The following is a 19,440-nucleotide window of genomic DNA, read 5'->3' on the forward strand; positions in this document are numbered from 1 at the left end:
GAGCCAAGCTGGCGTGTCGGAGGCGCTGCGGACACGCAGGCCTAGCACTGCAGCTTGCGGATGCTGCGGGAGATACGCTTGAACTCTCTCTGCCCCTTCTGCCACCGTTTCACCGAGGTGATCACGAGCTCCCCGCCCTGTTTCTGTCCCATGACCAGATAGGGGGCGTTGATGTCGTTCATCTCCTCGCAGGTGCACTGCAGGCTGTCTTTGAGCCACAGCACCGATTTCTTGAGGTCCCTTTCGGACACGCCGTTCAGCTTGTAAATGGTCTTGCTCTTGGTCTCCAGGATGATTTTGGTGTCTCTGTTGATGTAGGTGATCTCCTTCACTTTTATTTTCAGCGCTAGCAAGACAGGGGGCAGAGAGAATCACACCAGTTAGAGAGGGAGGGCCTGCAGTGCCAGCTGCCCGTGTCCCCTCCCCCCACTGCGTGGCTTAGATGCCCCACTTGCTGCTAATGAGACTGTCCGGGGCCGTAAGCCGAGGGTGGGCTTGATGGCTACAAAGCCTCCAAGTATTCGCCAGGCCCTCTTAGGGTTTTCTTCTCTTGTAGCCCTGTGTTCCTCGGGAGGCTGCGCGCTGGTGGCGCTCTCCCCAACAAATGACTTCCCCTATTGGAAACTTCAGCTTGAAAAGAATGCCTGACTCTTGGGTGAAACCCGATCCTTCTGTGGCTGTAAACTTGAAACTCCATTTATTATGTGGGAGAGGTTTTTGGACAAACCTGTAAGGGAATTGTATCACACAATCATTGTTTTCTAAGGAACAGATTACAGGGAAAGAGAATTGATCTTACAGCTGCATTTGATTTTGTAAAGTAACTAGGAGGGAAAAAAAAATAGGCAAGTTTCTTTTTTTAAGAGCACAACATGTTTAGCCATAAAAGTGTTTTTCTGAAGACTTCATCCTCACATGCTCTCATTTGCCTATCCAAGGCCAAGGCATTTACACATCACATATATGTGGTTTCCAAAAATGTATATGTCGACTCATTAGTATGTAAAGACCAAAAGCTAAGTGTTTTACTATTAAAGACACATTGTGTAGACATGAACAGCGTGCTTTTGGAAAACAAAGCAAAACAAAATCAACCTCCCAAAGTCCTGTACATATACAGGCTGGGATTAAATCTCAGGAAATCCATGAAGGTGGGAAAGGATAGAATCTTTGGGTTGAAAGGGATCATTTCCATAAGTCCTCTGCTTGCAAATCCAGAAAAGTTGAGTACAATAGATGAGGTTGGATTGAGCTCCAAGGACACCACTTTTGATCTCTTGAGGTACTGTCCACCCTCACCTCCCTCATAATGGTCACCTGCCCAACGTCAGGGCCACTGGGAGCTGCTCTGTGGAAATTATGTGTAAGTGTGGCCTTCTGACTCGGGCAGGATTTCATGAACTCTTACCCCGGTACCAGGGGGACTTGTGTGTACGTATGTCTAACTCTCTGGGCCTTTCTTTACCATCTCAGAGGGGAATCTGATTAAGGATCGCTTTGCAGTCAACTAGCAAATGACACAAATCAGGTACATCAAAGATGTGGTGCCTGGGCCAACCATACTTTTGTCTTAGGATATACATCTGACCCTCAGTGTTGAGTTCTGAGTTGATAAGCCATGGAACAAACTGGGTATACATGTCCCATGTTCTTGTGGCCTCTGCACAGGGCATGCTGTGCCAGTATACCCCATCCTTTTGGGAGACATAATTTCATTGAGTGACATGGAATATTCCGGTGCTCCATGCATCACAGAACTCCATTTTAACCAGAAGGTTACATTCCCTCTCTTTTTCTTCCTCCTTTCCCGTTCTAAAATAACTCTGCAATCACCCACCATGGCAAAACATCAGGGACTTCCTTCTTGAATTTGTAGCTTGGACCAACCATAGTGACCCAAGGCCCCAGCCTAAGCTTTCCCACTGTGGGAGACGTGACTGGGATGCAGGATGTAGCAGCAGGCACAGGTGATAGTACTCGTGGGTCCAGCCATGGGCTGTATGCATGGGAACATCATTCAAAGCCCTTCTTTATTCACCAGAACTTGCACCCATGAGGTAAGGAGATGGTCTGCATCCCTCCCCGTGTTTTAAGCATGCAGTTAGGAAGAGTGGGATGCTGTTTGCATGATTTAAATTAAATAAATAAATCCAATGGCTACACTTGTTCTTTCTGTCCCTCCATTACCTCCTAAGAAAGAGAAACAGTATGGAATACTGTTTATGCCACAAGCGTCTATGGTCTGCTTCCTGAAATTCAGATTCATTGTCCTCTTATGGGTCAAAAGGTGAGTGGGAAGATAAGAAAATAACATTGTACACAAGACCCCTTAAGTACAACGACTTCAATGTTGCTTCGTTGCTTCGCAAGGCTTTCTCTAAGAAGACGGGACACTTAGTGCTGTTAACCCTAACCCTGTGTGTTAGTGAGGCTCTGTTGGCTTGGCATTATCTGCTGCTTACACATCTGGCTCTCAGCTATTTTGAATTATAAATGCAGACACAAAAAACCCTTTCAGCCCTCCCCCCTCTACTCTTGTGGCTCTAGAAGGGTTGGTTTAACCTTTGAGCTACCTCCTCTCTTTCTCCTTTTCAGCAGTGTGAAGTCTTTCCACACACTGCGACCACGATGGTACTGCGACCAGCCAGGGACCTGCTGGAGAAGACCTGGGGCTGTTGGGCAGCAGACTGGGCTTTGCCAAATAAGTAGAAATGTTCATGTGGCTGTTGGGGTCTGTTATTGATCGATAGGCAGGGGCTATCTCTCTGTCTCCCAAAGAGTTCAATCTTTAGTTTGAATAAATCCTTTGAAGAGGTACCAACCCTGCTAACACACCAACAGGTGCCTGCCTCGCAACAGGCTTGATGCAAAAGAACATCTTAGGAGTCTGGTCAGCTCTGAATTTCATACTCATCTGTGTCTAACCAAGCTCCTTCATCTGGGAATTTGAGAACAGTAGAGGGGGTACTGCTGGAAGACTCCTGGGCCAACAAAGGCCCTAGTTCCTGCCCACTTACCACCCTGTCTTCAAGGGAGTGTCTTATTTCCATGGAAACTTGGATTTAAAATAAGCATGAGGGGCAGGCCTTTGGCATAGTGTTTGGGTTACCCACACCCCATAAGAAGAATGCTTGGTTGGAGTCTTGCTCTGGCTGCTGGCTCCAGATGCCTGTGCAGAGCCCGGGAGGTGACAATGGCAGTGCCTGAGTTCGCTCCCAGGTGGGAGATTTGCACCGAGCCGTCAGCTCCTGGCATTAGGTTGGCTGAGTTGTGGCTTTTGCAGGTATGTAGGGAGCAAACTTGAGGAGCAAAGTTCTCTCTGTATCTCTGCCTCTTGAAAAAGTTTACTTTGGTCCCCAATTTTTTGAAATGTATCGTTTTTTCCCCCCATAATGTATATTTTCCATGATCTTTTTGAAGACCCCTCATATGAATGGATTTCAAAATGCCTTGTTGCAGGTAAAACTTACTCTCAATTCCATGTGCTACAAACCTTCTGAATTCCGAATTACCCTCAAAACACTCAATGGAACGTGGGCAATGTATCACACATGTTTCCACTGTCTCCAAGCACCAAGTCATCATGACAAGTTGCCAAAGTAAATTTCTAAGAGTTTTGTCTCAACGAATACACAAAACAATGGCAAACACATCTAGACTTGTTCACAAGACTTCATAAAAAAGACTACATTTAAAAAGCAGTTTAAAGTGGTGTTTTGAGGTGGTACAAAAGTCTTATCAGTAAACCATTCTTCCTTCTATACTCCAGGAGCCTAGCTTACAGGTGATTACCCAGTGCTTTGCATATTCACTACTGGGGAACACTGAGGATCGAATCATAATGGCTATGGATCAAGTAAAAGTAGTGGGAATTTTTTAACAGTTATGAGTTTGACATTCTGCTATTTAAGTGTATCATGACATTGGAGACATAGGCAAAGACATAATATCTAGTACCCTGTTCTGTTACGATGTATTTAACTGTTTCATTGGGGGTATTTCTTTTACTGTGATCCTGATACCAGAGGAATTTTTTTTTTTTTTGTGAGTGGCCAATCTGAATCTTTTGTGAATACTCCTTTTAATATTTCCACCCTCGTGCACCTGAAAAGTAGCTGAGGAGATGATGGTACAAGGTGTGATGACTGCTTAAAACAAGAATGGCTCTCAGCAAGTAAAACTCGATTCCGATCAGTGTAATGAGGATGGAAGTAGAACCCGACAGGAGATGAGTTTAGAAAACATGAGCCAGGATTATAATTTACCTTTACCGACTAACAGCTTCAGGCTGCGTCCCCTTTACTTTTTAGTGGCCAAGACCAGGCTGGCATGTGAAACCTGTCATCAGTGTTGTGGGGTACTTACCGAAGTCATTTTTACAAAGAGTTTCCATTATATCGTTGTCATCTTCATTTTTGTTCTTGCAGGCTTCACATACCTTTGGAGCTAGAAATGTGAAGAACATTCTTGAGTAAAGAATCAGCAAGTGGCATTTGCAGACAACTCAGAGAGGCTTATCTAGGCCAGGACACTCTCTGCCAGGGTAGGACCTTGTCAGTTCGGGTAAAATAATGAAATTGTTATCTTCTATCTAAGAATGACTCCCAGCTAAGGGATGGGGGCAGGTGAGCTGGGGAGAATATGATGATGGTGTGTAGCCATGGTTACCTGGGACAGGGTACAGCTGTCTAGTTCATCCTCCTCCTTGTCTAGGGAGAAGGCACTCCAAGGTTAGAGATCCTTGTGGGGGAGAGCAGAGGATTGAGGAAACCTGAACCTAAGCCGAGGGACTGTTGTTTTCTGGACAGTCAGTGTTCTGGGCTCCCTGGCATCTTCACTGAATGTGTTTTGAAGTCTGGTCTGGGAGGGGGTGTTGGTGCTGATGTTGTGTTGCTCACAGCAGCCTGCCCCATGGGGGTCCACATCCCTGGGTGCTTTCTGCCAAACCTGGGCTTGGATTAGGCAGTATTTATTTCTTGGTTATCTGCATGTTCCCTGCTCCAGGTTCTACTTGCCCTCCCCCCACCCACCGTGTTTTTTTTTTTTAATACCTATTTCAAATTCTAAAAGGAAACACAAACTTATTCTTGAGGCTCATCAATCACATCCCTGAGGTTGAGCAAAACTAGGTGATGCCCATAAGTACAGTCTACTGAAAGTTTTTCTAAATGAGTCTGATGTTTCTCTTTTTTTGGGGTGGCAGCGTTAGGGAGGAGGGAAAAAGGAAAAAGGAAATGTTCTGTTTCTCTCATTTGTAAATGAGTAGTTTAAAAAAAATGTTGGTGAAATGAGTTCTTATCCACAGATATAAAACTGAATTTTCACAAAGAAAACTTTGTGACTTGGAAGTTATGTATCCAATCAGGAAAAAAAAATTGCAAAGAGTAGATTTTGAATAACATAAACCTTTATTTTGCAGGAGCAAAGAGACTTTGGGGGAGAAATGTTGAGTGTAAACAGCAGAAGGGGGGGGGAAAGCAACAGAAACACACACATAGAGCAGCCCTGAAGGCTCCTTACCCAAACAAAATGAAACTTGTTTAATTGGGAGCCTTAAGAAGGTATATAAAATGTTACTAACCTGTACTTGTTGGCCTATGCTTTATGTTGGACAAATGTCTGAAAAATGCCAAACATTTGCAATAAATTAGAAATCTAACCAATAAGATGATTGCAAACTCATGGTGCCTGCCAGGAAAGATTGCTAAATAACTATGCATTTTCTTTAGCTAATGATGTCTGTAGGAAAACAATTAGAGATGGAAGGGGAGATGCAATGGAAGCCCTGAACGGGATTAGGGAGCCCCCTTTGTATCCCAGGGGGACTTAAATCAGCTCAGACACATTGTATATGTTTTCCTTTGGGGGGGGGGGAATAGCAAGAGCCCATGAGGTTTTCATTGCTTTGATGGTTTTTGCACAGGAACTCCCCCTCTTAAAAAAAAAAAACAGCACAAAACTCGGGAAATTCTCTTTTGCATGTTTTTCCCCCTCTCCAGTTAATTTAAACCACTCCTAAGATAAAAGTTGATAGTGTTGGAGGTTCCCGCGGGGGTCTCTTGTAGGGCCCGCTCTCCCCAGCACCTAGCGGTTATCACCAACTCATTTTCCGCACACACTCCCGGCCAGTGCTGGGAAACACATTTTGGCAGAGGACAAGATCAAACCCAAGAGAAATAGTTTTCAAGGCTTATCTGTGTGTACACCTCATGGGAAATGCTATGCAGTGCCAAGAAACCGTGCGGGTGGCGCGTCGTGGGTGAGAGCAGTTTCTGCCCGGTGCTCCTAGACCGGCGCGCATGCACTGCGGAGTGAGGGCCCGGAACCAGCAGCTGGAGCAGAACCGGCTAAGGAGAGAAGCCACCTCTGGCCCCTCCTTGTTTGCTTAAAAAAAGAAAAAAGCCTACTCCCCAGCATCGTGGGAGAATAGGAGCTTAGGGGTGGGTGGGCGGAATGGTTCACATTCCAATCAAGATGGCAAGGGTGCCAGGGCAGGGACGGCGTAGCCCTGTCGGGGACGCCTACTCCACCCCCTGCTCCTTGGGAGTGGGCCGGGTTGGGGAGGTGGGGGCTGAGGGCTCCCACATCACCAGGCTGGCAGGGATAGGCTTACCTTCCTCGGTGGCTGGCAGGAGGTGATCGCTACTGGCCAGAGGGATACAGAGGTCGTTGTCTTGGGGGAAGCGGTCGCACTCAAGCATGTCCGGCCAGGGAAAACCGAAGGCTGACATGACCGGCGCGCAGCGGTCCTTCACCTGCACGCAGAGCGAGTGGCACGGCTGGATGGTCTCGTCCAGGTCGTCGAGGCAGACGGGGGCGAAGAGAGAGCACAGGAACTTTTTGGTGTCCGGGTGACACTGCTTCATGACCAGTGGGATCCAGGCGCCCGCCTGCTCCAGCACCTCCTTCATGGTCTCGTGGCCCAGCAGGTTGGGCAGTCGCATGTTCTGATACTCGATGCCATGGCACAGCTGCAGGTTGGCCGGGATGGGCTTACAGTTGCTGCGCTTGTAGGAGAAGTCGGGCTGGCCGAAGAGAAAGAGCCCGCGCGCCGAGCCCAGGCAGCAGTGCGAGGCGAGCACAAGCAGCAGCAGCGAGCCGGGGCCCTGCGGCATAGTGGTCGCGTGACCCTTCGGGGGCCGGGGCGGCAGAGGGAGCCGGGGAAGCGCGAGGTGGCCAGAGCCGGAGCTCCGGATCCGGAGGAAGGTGGTGATGCTCTTGGCGGCCAGCGGCCGTGCAGAGAGGCTGCGGCTGGACGGCGCAGGCTAGGCTCCGAGGGGCGCCGACCCGGGGGAGCAGAGTGAGCCGCGGGCTGGGGCGCAGCCAGAGTTTTCTTGGCCTTTTTTATGCAAATCTGGAGGTGGGGGGACGCGGGAGGGGGCAGGGGAGGAGCCAGAGGCAAGTAATCCGAGGAGGGGGCTGGTCACTGCTTCTCCGGCGGGTTTTCCACCGGGAGGCTCGGGCCGCGCCCCCCTCTCCGACTGCGTCCCCGCCCCACCCCCCGCGCCCTCCAGGCAGGCCTGGCAAGAGTACCAACACACACACACACACACAGCGCAGCTGCATCCCCACCTGGGCCCCAAATCCGTGGGGTCCGCTCGCGCCGCCGTGTTGTGGCACAGAACCGAGAACCCCAGAGCCAGGGTCCGGGCGGTCCCCGCGTGCTCTTTGTGCCCGGTGGGGGTAGGGGCGGATTCGGAGCCTTCGCCAGCTTGGTTTCCCGGCAAGTTCGGCAGCTTGGGCCCAGTGGGATCCACTCCCCCACCCTGAGCCCTCCGTTTCCTTTTGCTCAGGGCCTTGGGAACAGCCTTCTGCACTAAGCGCGGGAACAATGAAATACTGGCGCAACGTGTTGGAGGGGCTCGGGCCCTTGCAGAAACGAACGTGTCTGAAGTCTTTGCCCTCTTCCACGAAGGGGGCGATGACTCAGTTCCCCGAGCCGCTACCCCTGCCAGCGTTCGGCAAAGCGTCCCCACCCCTTTTCCACGCAGGGCCGCAGGGTGGGTGGCTCTCGGTCCGGGTTTGGGGACGGGCTGGTGGCCGGTACCAGGCCCTGGGAGAGCATGTGCTAGACTGCGAAGGGGCGACGACAGAAGGGAGGGCTGCCCAGAGCTCCACGAAGGGGCCAGGCGTGGCCTCCCTCGGCAGCAGTGCCTCCTCCGTCCCATGGGTAACCCGGGGTGGCCGAGCTGGGCGCCGGGCGTGCGGGAGCGCACACACTCAAGGTCGGCCTCTGCTCTCCGGGGAACTGGGGCTCGCGTGGCTTTGAGGACTACAGACAGTAAGTTCACGGCTTACTGCCGGGAGTGGGGGACCAGGAGAGGGGAGGGGAGTGTACCAGGCGAGGGTGTGTGTTGTGGTGGAGGAGGGGGTGCAGGTGCTCCTTTCCCTAATCGCCCCAAGTTCCGCGGGAGGTAGTGGGGAAGCCACAGAGTCAGATAACCCCCGGAGATGGAAACTCTTTCACATGTAATATGGGCACTTTGTGATTCCTTCTTGGCCACCCAGCCTCCGCCGAGCGCCTTTCCCCTAAGTCCTTCTCCTTCCGGAAGATGCAGCGGCCTGCGCAGCCCCTGCCCTCCACCCTCCCCAAATCTCAGACTCCAGCCCGCTGGCGCATAGGAGGGGGTTAACGTCTGGGGGACCTCGGGTCCTTCCCCGGGCCTGAACACTCCGGCCTGAGGGACTTAGAGGCGGAAGCGGGGAGTGGGGGAAGGGGGAAAAAGAGGACGCCTTGTGGATTGCAGGAACCACGGTTGCCAAAGGCGCTGCATCTTTCTTTCTTGGACGCGCGTGCTCTGCCAGCTCAGCACCAGGAGCGGCCACCTAGGGGCGCTTTTCCTCACCATGGCTCTTGGGGCGTGCACCTAGGGTCCCCCAAACTCTCCAAGCCACCCCCTCCTCCAACACAAGCTTCTTTGCAAACCAACCACAGAGGCAACAGAAGCACCTCGAACCAAAGGGCGGATTCACAGCCCGAGTTCTGATAAATGTTGGGACTCTGGGCCGGGGTGAGCTCAGGGTGCCCCCATCACTACGCCCTCCCCTGTGGTCCCCCCAACCCCCGGGAGCGGCTTTGTTTGGAGGAGCGCTGCGGCCCTGTTGGCCGCCAGAGGGCGCCGCGACTCCAGTTGGGGTTCCCCCATCCCCGCAGCGCGCAGTGTCCCACCCTGACACGCGTGGATGCAGCCGCGTCACCTGTGCTCAACCCCAGGTTGCAACGTTCTCACGCAGGGTCGCGCCCGGTTCCCTTTCCCTCCGTTTCCAGCCAGTGACCCTCCTATCGCGCGTGCACAGTGGCATGGTGGCGCTTGCTGGACGAGCCAGTGGCTGGGGCCGTGAGGTGTAGCGGGCAGAGAACAGTTCCCGCAGGGGGCGAGGGCGAAGAACGCAGTTCCAGTGACGGGCTCCCGCAAGCCCGACGCTCGGTGGCCTGGCCTGCGCGCACCACCGCTGCTTGTCCACCTCGGCAGACAACTGCGCTCCACGTGGGGCTGCCGCGGCGCCTGCCTACACCTGGGCTCGCCTCGCTCCTGCTGTTGGCTTTGGCCTTGTGATCCGCAGCGTGTCTGCCTCTCGCGCCGAGGAAGGATCTTGCCGTTTGTGCTTTACGCGCCGAGATCCCTGCTTACCTGCCTCTCCGCGCGTCTGGTACCTGCCCCGTCTTAGCTACGGGAGCAGCAGTCATTCAAACGCTGCGTGAGAGGTGTTGGGTGTGCACCATAACCCTGGCTTAAGTGCTTTCCGGGCATCCTGCTGACCGGTGAAGGGGCACCCAAGGTTGATACCCTCCCCCTGGATACCACCCCACTCCGATGCTGTGGACCTGTAGAAAGATCCCGCCCCCCTCCGGTATCTGGGCTTGGTGCTGTCTCCTGCGGCTTAAGGGCACTGAAGAACTTTGACGGATCCTGAAAACGGGCTCCCTGATCGCTCCAGGGCGATCGGTGGCGTGGTTTTAAACCAGCACCGGCTGCAAGTTCCTGAACCACCAGGGCCTCCTCATTCTCTTGCTCAGAGATTCGACTGTGATTTTTTTTTGGGGGGGGGGAGAGGAGGGAAGGAGTCGCCTAGGAATCATGCACGCCCACCACCCCTCCCCTTCGAATCGCCAAGTAAAAACTTGTGGATTTCTCGTTCCTGGGAAAGAAGGAAAGCCAGGAGGGGGTGGGGCTGAGGACAGCTGGGGGGAGGGGAGCTGGCTGGATTATTCATTTCCATAACTCCATAACCGGCTGCGGGGGAGATTGGAATCCAGCTGCTGGGCCCACAATTGGCCACACCGGGCCCACCTGCCCCAGGGTTAAACGGTAAAGCTCGCTCCGGATTAAAACGTACAACCTCCTGGGCAGTGCACCCCTTCTCCATCACCGAGCCCAGGCGAACGCATTTACCCTTGAGAAGGGCCACCCGCGCCAACGCTGAGGCTGTGCCAGGGGCCTCGCCTTCTCACCCAAGCCTGGTGTGTCACCCGTTTGCACTTAAGTAGGCACACAAAAGTTAGGTGACTTCTTCAAGTCATGTCGTTACAGGGGCACAGCCACGGCGTTTGGCCTATCTCGCCGCACTTCCGGCAGCGTTCCCCAGCGCTGTCGCTTGGCCGGCACCCACGCGCAGGCCCGCCTCGGGGTGGGAGGCGGGGAAGGGGGCGATCCAGTCCTCCTCCTGCTGCGTGCGCCCAGGCTGTACCAGCTGCGACTGGGGCCGGCGTGGGGACCTTTCGGCAGGACTCACGGCAGCCATCCGGGGGAGCCATTCCCCCAAACCAGGCAGCGTTGCTCGTCCGGCTGGGTTTCTGCCACTGAAGCTCCCAGACCCTTCGTGCTGTGTGCGCTAGGCGAAAGGACAGTTGTTTTCTTTCTCGGTTTTGCGGAAGGGCGTAGGGGATGACAGTCTCTTTGCTTCACCCAGGGCCTCCTTCCGCCCGCGACCCAGGGAGGAGCGCACCGGCCACTCGGGTAACACAGGTGCGGTGGCCACTGGCCCCCTAACTGTTAAGATCTGCGACCACGCAACCAGAGGCTGCACACCGAGACCCTTGGCCGTCTGTCCTTTGAAGCAAAGGGTCTCCCCTAGAGGGAGAGCAATTTGCCAGCTCCCAGTCTGAAGTCTTATGCCCGTCGCCTTTATTTTGCAAATTGCTTCAAGGCCGACCTGGGGACGCAAACGAAAAGTACAGGGAGGCCCAGCCTGCCCCAGGAGTGCCTGGAGTCTAATCAGGAACGGTGTTCCATGAGGCCTGACTAGTGGAGCCCCTGTCCGCCAAGGGGCCTGCTGGGGGTAGGGGTGGGGAGCCGTGGTTTCCAAGCTGGCGTGCTATCCTCAAGCTACCTGAAATCTCTTGGGCCTTGGAGGACCTTGCTGGGTGACCAAGGCTTGAAGGCCACGAGTGGAGATTTTGGGGGCTCTCATACAAAACGACAAGCAACCCAACTCTGAATGATGGGAATAATTACAGCTGCCACAGAACCCCAGTCTTGGAGCTCGAACTTGACCGAAGGTGGATAGCGAAGGCCTCCGGGTGCCACAGAGGCCCGCCCTGGGGGCTTGGTGCCCAGGAAGAGACCTGGTCCATTGCTTGTGCTGTCCCGTTAATGAAAAAGTAGCCCCAGTGATTTTGGGAGAAGGGAAGGGAGGCTTGGCATGCGCTATGTACATCCTGGGCTGGTGCCGCTTAAAAAGCAAAACAAATCAAAACAAACTCCTAGGAGGGGGAGCGGTGCCATCCAGCCGCAGTGCCCTGTGGGGGAGGGCTCACATTCGCTCCACCTCACCCCTCTCCTTTTCTGTTTGTTTACAACACACGAGCTGGCCTTGGCTGCCCCGCAGTCACTCCTTAGTCCTGGGGATCCTGTAGGTGCCGTCCGTGTCAGCTCTGCCTCTCTGGCACTCTGCGCACTTGCCTTACCGCTGCCCCTTTCTTCTCAGCTTGCTCTGTGTCTTTCTGGGGCCCCTGTGGTTTATGGCTCCCTGATGTGTTGCAACTGCTGATGGGACCCTTGAAGGAAGGAGCTCCTAATTGCTTACATTAGGAAGTCCTGAATGGAAACAGCAAACACCAAAGGCCATTCACAGGGGGTGATGTGTCCCGGCCGCGGTGTGTCCGGGACGAAAGAGCGCTCCATTGTCTGATGCGAACAGCAGGGGTCACTGGCTAAGCTGCTGTTTCACTCTGCTTGGAATTTATGGCCATCAGATAAGAGCACAAAGTCAATACAATAAAGCCTGCTGGCTCTGAGCCGACACATGGAATCCGCCCTCCTGCACACACGTAGGATCTTTCGAGTCACATCTCACTACAAACAGCCCTTTGTTAGGCTCCGTCGACGCACTTCTAGAGGCTTTTACGTGTGTGTTTGGGTTTTTCTCTAGCGTTGTGGATTTCTGTGCTGGCCACAGAAGGGATACATCCTTGTATGACATGCTCAGCTTCAGGATGCCACAAAATTCTCAGAGACAATCAGGTCTATTCTTTGGAATAGCATTTGTTTTGGTTAATTTCAGGCGAGGAGAGTAATTTCAAACTATAGTTTCCATCACATGTAGATGGAGCCATCTGAATTCATTGACATGAAGCTTAAAAGAAGTTTCATCACTTACATTTCTTAATAGTTTTGAATGCTCCAGTGGTGCATTAGGTAATGAAATATTACAGAGAAGGAACATGTCCAAATATTAAATTTGGTTGCTGGTGCACCGCCAGTCTGTGAAGTGTCTGACTATGTTCTCTCTCTCTCTCTTTCTCTCTTTTTTTCCTTTTTCTGTTAGTTTCTTTGAAACCTTAATTGGTTGAAGAAATTCATGACAAGTTCTGCCCTGGAAGAAAATAAGGGGAAAGCATGTTTTTATGGCTACAGTTATTATTTGTAGGATTCCAGAAACCCTTCCACATCTAAACTTGTCTGGATTAGAGCTTCAGGACGAGCAGGCTCAGTTGAGCTTGTTCCGTGATCCGTTCTCTGGAATACAGGCCTAAGACTTACCTCTAGCCCTTTCTGATTGGTGTGGTGGACGCTCACTGGGGAGGCTGGTTGCTCTTTCAGACGACTTGCAAGTGGAGCAGGGATGGGAAGCAGAAGAAGAAATGGGTTGAGCTTGCTTCAAACCAAGCTTCCTTCAGGTTGAAGTTTTGGGGGAAAGGGTGTATGATTCTCTAGAAATTCTCAAAGTATCGTAAAAGACTTTCTAAGTAGCCAGTGGGATGATTTCCTTGACCTGTCACTGCATCACCATGGATAGAACACGCAGCCTGTGCCCTGCTCTGCTCTGTAACCATGGGAAGAGGGAATTCTTCAAGCGCCATGGGGCTTAATTCCATCCATCCAATCAGAATCTGATCGGGCCTCTAATGTCTGCAGGTGCAGAGTCCCAAGGCTTTGGGTCGTCCTCGACTGCTTTCCCAGGCCATAAGCAAGCAGCTAGATGAGAAACAGGGTCACCAGGATTAGAACCGGCACCCGTATGGGATCCCAGGGTGTTCAAGGTGAGGACTTTAGCTGCTAGGCCACGCCGTCAGGCCCTGAGTTAATTTTCAAGTCATTCCCTCTGGTCTGCTGACTGCTGGCTACTGACTTGGGAAAAATAATGCAGTGAGCATTTGAGAATGGTTACTCTTGCTGTTCTGAACCAGGGTTCCCATTCATGTATTTCAAGGCACAATGTGCTTGGAGACCCAGAGCTTGCTGGTTCCTGGTGAACATCCTCAGAAAGCCGCGCTTCTGCTTCTCATGAGGGCAGTAGCCAGGGAAGGTGGAGTGAGGTTGAGTTGGAACGATTCCCTCATGCAATGGAAGCTTTGGAAAGGAACAATGTCACATGAGTGGGGCTCTTCTGGTTCAGAAGGCATTTTATAAAGCTACAGATAAATCAATTTGTACTAGTATAAAACAGCTGGAAGTCATTCCTGTATTGTTTCTACCTGTATTCTACTATCAGAACTAATTGAGCTAACACAGAGTTGATTTACATGGTGGGTAAGTGGTCTTTCCTTTAGCAGCAAGGGTAGGTTGCTTGAACATTGGTCATGAAGATGTGTGCCACTGATTTCCCTATTAAAATTAAAGTGGGCTAGTGTTGTGGCATAGTGGATTAAGCTGCTAATTGCAATGCCTGTATCTCATATTGGACCACTGGATCAAGTCCTGGCTGCTCTGCTCTTCAGCACATCCCTGGATTATCAAGTGTTGGGCTCCAGATGATCAAGCACTTGGGCTCTTCCTCCACATGTGGGAGACTGGGATGCAGTTCCTGGCTTTTGGGTTTGAATTGCCCAAGATCTGGCTTCGTGACCATTTTGGAGTGAAGCAGCAGACAGAAGGTCTCTCTTGCTCTCAATGTCACTGTCTTTCCCTGTTTCTATGTTTTTCTAGCATATAAATAATTGTTAAACCAGTAACAATAGCAATAAAGAAAATTCACAATAGTCAAGGCATGGGATCCACCTAAGAGTCCATCAATGAATGAATGGATAAAGAACATGTGGTGTAAGTCATGATGGAATATTATTCTACCATAAAAATTAATGAAATCCTGACATTTGCAGTAAAAATGGATGGAATTAGAGATCATTATGTATAGTGAAGAAAGCCAGACACAGAGAGACAAGCTCTCCTATTTTCTCATATACGGATGTTAAATGTGTGTATATATGCACACATCATCAGTCTGACTTTAACTAGCAATTACTGGAGTCCAGGAAGTGTGGAGAGTGGGGGAATGGAAGGGGAATAGATGGTGGAATGCAGTGGGAACAAAGTAACAGGTTCTGGTGTGCTGCACAGCAGTAAGGCGACTGCGCTTTATAGTAAGGAAATAGAATAGCTGCTTGTCTGGAACGATCGGTTAGACTGGGTACACATGTTGAACTATCGCACTGTATTCCATAAAATACAAGATATTAGGTATTACTACAGACCTTAAAAATAAAGTCATGTACATTGATTTACGGAAATTCTTTTTTCCAGTGCTCCCCATCGCCATACATTCACGTTCATTTGTAAGATGGCAGTGTGGCAATGATAACTGGCCTAAAGACAGGGGCAGTTGACTAGCTTACATGAGACCAGCACCTATGGCTCAGGTGTTAGTATGATGCAAGTCATGGATCGCATACAGCACTCTGAGCTAGGACGGCTGAGGTTCTACTGCTCCAACAATCACACCATGCAACAATAGAAACTTGTCTCTCACCAGTGCAAAGGTGTCTCAGCAATGCAAGGCAGGCCAAGGACCCTTCCAGGGCAGCTTTACTCCCAGGTCAGCATTCTCAGCTGCTTTGGGTATGGCTCTCCCACGTTAAGATGCTCTCCCCAAAGCACTGCTGGTGAATTCATCAGCGGAAGTTGAATAACTGTATTTGAGAGTGACACATGTCACTTTCAATCTTGAATTCGTTGACTAGTTCTGTGAGACAGCTAGTCCTAAGCTCAGAGGGGCAGATTGATTTGTTTATATTGGAAAATCAGATTTACAGAGAAAAGGAGAGACAGAAAGATTTTTCTGTGTGCTAGTTCACTCCCTAAGTGGCCACAATGACCCAAAATGAACCGAAGCCAGGAGCCAGAAGCTTCTTTCCTGGTCTTCCATGTGAGTACAGGATCCCCAGACCACAAGCAGGGAGCAGTTAGCTGGATGGGAAGTGGAGCAGCCAGGGTATAAACTGGTGCCTTGTGGGACCATGCCGGGTCAGCTTTCTTTTCTCTTCTTTATTTCTTCGCTTCTTTTTTTCTCTCTTTCTTTCCTTTTGTTCTTCCCTTCCTTCTTTCCTTTCTCCAGATTTATTTATTTTTATTGGAAAGTCAGATTTACAGAGGGAAGGGGAGATAGAGAGAGAGAACTTTTTAAAATACTCAATTATGCACATACTTTATTGCTTTGAATAACGCTTAAGAAGCTATTGTTGATTGATAACTAGTACTGCCTAGCATTCAGATCCCCTCTGCTTGCCGATCGGTAAATACAGATTTTATGGATTGATGTGCTGTAAAGTTGGGGCTAGTGAACAAATTAATATCTGAAAAATACTACATGAATCCTTCTCTATGGTTATGGTTTGATTAGTGTCACAGTAAAATTCATAGGTTATGATTCTGTTCCTTTGAATTTGCAATTGGTAATCTCAACTAAAATGAGAGAATAAAGACAGGTTACTGTGAAGATGTCTAAAGAAATATGAGTCATTACCTAGAGCTTAGAGGTACAAGATGAGCCTCCAAAAGTTGTATGATTGTAATTAGAAATTTTAATTCACTCCTATAGGAGTTTTCTATAGGTATTCATTTTTAGGAAAATGAGAGTGTTACTGGCAAAGACAAATCATACGAAATAACACTTCAAACACTGATGTGTATTATATATCTGAGAGAGTGTTTTGTATAAAACTCTAACCTGAGTGATTAAAATGCTTTTTGAAAAGAAAGGCACTTTCTGAATTAATTTCTCCCAATCAGATAAAATTCTTGAGCAACTCCAAATGTGCTGCCGCTATAACTAGGAATATGCATGTTTTGGCCTTCACTGAAGGTTTTATTTTATTTAAAAAATTTTCCCTTTTGAGGTGAGCCAGCTACGAAAGCATGTCCAGCAAAATGTCAATTACTAGGAAATTTTATAGACTGAAGATGGAGGAGAAAACGATAGAAGAATCCTCCCAGCTCTGTCGATGCTCTTGCTTTCTGTGGCACAGGAAAGGCCAATGGAGGAAGGGCAGACCCCAGCACTCCCCAGGGAGGGGAGAGGCGGGGGATGAGGACTGCAGAGATTTTTCTGGATCTGTGTAGTTGGAAGCAGAGAGAGCACCTCTGTGGTTCATCTGAGGTATGTGTTTGGCTCTGGGAAAGGTGAGCATTTCTCGAGTTGATGCATGGGACAGGCTGGTGGGAGAAATCAGACAAGGTTCCAAACTGGCTTTGCTAATTTGAACTGTGAGATCCTGGATGGGTTTTTTTCGACTCTCTTTGCCCATTTGCTCATCAGTGAGTGGGGGTAGTAATAGCACGTTGTGAGGGTTAAAAGCATAAAGTTCTTAGGAGAAGTATACAGTAAGTACGTTATATGGTGCCATTTATCATTGTATCCTCCAGGTAGTCAGTAGTGGGTTGTGGCGGCCAAGTCCAACACAGAGACTTCCTCTGGGAATGGGCCCTGTGTATGTAATGAGGTGTTAGGACACGGCCCCAGGTCCCAAGCAAAATCCCAAGTCACTAGCAGAGCTAGAGTTCCACGCAGCCCTGGATGTCAGAGCCAAGAATCGAGTCCACACCATCATCCCGGGAAGAGAAAAAACAAACCCGACTTCTACTTTGCGGCACTTTCAAAAGAAAATCAGGCTCACTAAATTAGAAATAGATCTAATTATTTTAAAAATGTTGTGACTGTTGTTGGAATTTGGATTTTTTAACTCAAAATTGTATTACAAAATAGATGACAAGTAGTTGAAATATTAACTGAGGGAAAGAGTTTTGGCACTCCAAGGAAATCCCTTGTAATTAATCATCACTGGTAATGTCCTTGGGGTAACCATTGCTAACTAGAAACATGTTCTGTCAACCCATCCAGATTCCACGCCTGGTGGTGGAATGAGTATATATATACACATATATATATATACATATATACATATATCTTTCTGTATCATCATAGCCTTATGGCTAAGTGTTATGCTTTGCATATAGCAAGTGCATAAACAATGTAGTTTGTTACTACCCTGCATTGAGGGTTAAACATAAAAATTATATACTTAACAAAAACACAGAACAGATTTTTATTTTTCTGGCATGGGGCCATTCTCTTTTCTAATCACGTGCTGTTGTTGAGAGGCAATCCAAACGGAAAGAGTGAATTTGGTTCTGACAGTTAGAGCCACAACATCTGGAGTCTGGCCTCCATCCTGAGCCCTGACCTTCTCCCTTAGAAACAGGAGACAAACAGTGCTTGGAAAAGAGTAACTCAGACAGAGCTAGCGCACAGCTCTGTAAAATCCACTAGGACAATGCGAGCAGTGTTCTGCAGATGATTCAGATGGGGCGTCATTGTCAGAGTAAAGACTGGTACGTCGGTCTGGATAAAGATGATGTAATTCTCAACCTCCCATTCCTGCCCCACCCCACCACGCTGACCGGCATGGCTCTATACGTTGGTTACCTAATCTTTTGGAAACTTTAAATGCTCATGGAGGTTATCTTAGATAATTGACATTTCATATTACCTTGGTCTACCACATTAGAAAATATAAAATGAACCATTTATAAAAGATTGATTTATTTATTTTAAAGGCTGACTTAAGTAGAGAGAGAAGGAAAGCGATCTGGTTCACTTCCCAAATGGCTGCAATGGCCAGAGCAGGGCCAGGTTGAACCAGGAGTGAGGAGCTTCAGCTGGGTTCTCTTCATCTGGGTGCAGGGGCTCGAGCCCTTGGGCCATCTTCTGCCAATTTTCCAGGTACATTAGCAAAAAGCTGATTCAGAGGTGGAGCTCCTGGGACTCTCTGCCCCTGGTGTACATATGGGATTCTGGCATGACAGATGGTGGCCTAATCCACCATGCCACCATGCCACTATGCCACTCTTGAGCCTGGTGGAGGGTTCTGAATGCTGTTTTCTTTCTTTCTTTCTTTCTTTCTTTCTTTCTTTCTTTCTTTCTCTTTCTTTCTTTCTTTCTTTCTTTCTTTCTTTCTTTCTTTCTTTCTTTCTTTCTTTCTTTCTTTCTTTCTTTCTTTCTTTCTTCCTTCCTTCCTTCCTTCCTTCCTTCCTTTCTTTCTTCCTTTCTTTCTTAGATTCATTTATTTTTATTTCAAAGTCAGATATACAGAGAGAAGGAGAGACAGAGAGGAAGATCTTCCATCCGGTGATTCACTCCCCAAATGATTGCAACGGCTGGTGCTGTGCCGATCCGAAGCCAGGATCCAGGAACTTCTTCTGGGTATCCCACACGGGTGCAGGGTCCCAAGGCATTGGGCCATCCTCAATTGCTTCCGCAGGCCACAGGCAGGGCCACTGAGATTAGAACTGGCACTCATATGGGATCCTGGATGTGCAAGATGAGGACTTTAACCGCTACACTGTTGCACCGGGCCCATGAATGCTGTTTTCTTGCAGCAACAGTGGCTGTTGATGAATCATCTTATCTCTCTGTGTCCTATGTGTAACAGCAGCAAGGAGAGGCCTCAGGTTTGTGAAAGGAATGGTCTCAGCAAAGGCAGGGGCAGAAATAGCCAGGCAAAAGCTTCACATGTGACTCTGCTTTGCTTTGTAACTTCTGGATGGCAGAATCTGAGGCTGTGTGATGATGGGAGTGACCATTCTATTCCACGGCTGGGTTTGGAGAGAATAATTATACAACAAGTTGATTGTGGTTCAATCTAGATGAATATGGTGTCTTGTAAAGTGGGTTTACTGCTTGTTCTCACTGTTTAGTGGTATAGATGCAAAATGGGATTGATCG

At 49.5% G+C, this 19,440-nt stretch overlaps 1 protein-coding gene across 1 annotated transcript; it reads right to left on the minus strand.

The window, feature by feature from the left end:
- Positions 1–41: 41 nt before the first annotated feature.
- SFRP2 (secreted frizzled related protein 2) lies at positions 42–7,172 on the minus strand. Its single transcript, XM_040967053.1, has 3 exons — positions 6,614–7,172; positions 4,366–4,446; positions 42–346 (listed from the first exon to the last, which is right to left on the minus strand). Exons 1-3 carry the CDS (start codon positions 7,113–7,115, stop codon positions 42–44), a joined length of 888 nt encoding a protein of 295 aa, XP_040822987.1. The 5' UTR covers positions 7,116–7,172.
- Between the last annotated feature and the right edge of the window lie 12,268 nt (positions 7,173–19,440).

This window comes from Ochotona curzoniae, unplaced genomic scaffold, assembly GCF_017591425.1.
Source record: "Ochotona curzoniae isolate NIBS_2020 unplaced genomic scaffold, NIBS_Ocur_1.0 scaffold_4506, whole genome shotgun sequence".
NCBI lineage: Eukaryota > Metazoa > Chordata > Mammalia > Lagomorpha > Ochotonidae > Ochotona > Ochotona curzoniae.

Coding starts and splice junctions, on each gene's coding strand:
- SFRP2 (XM_040967053.1), bottom strand. CDS start 7,115: ATGCCGCAGGGCCCCGGCTCGCTGCTGCTGCTTGTGCTCGCCTCGCAC. Junction 4,447..6,613: donor CCTGCCAGCCACCGAGGAAG/GTAAGCCTATCC, acceptor TCACATTTCTAG/CTCCAAAGGTATGTGAAGCC. Junction 347..4,365: donor TCTTTGTAAAAATGACTTCG/GTAAGTACCCCA, acceptor CTGTCTTGCTAG/CGCTGAAAATAAAAGTGAAG.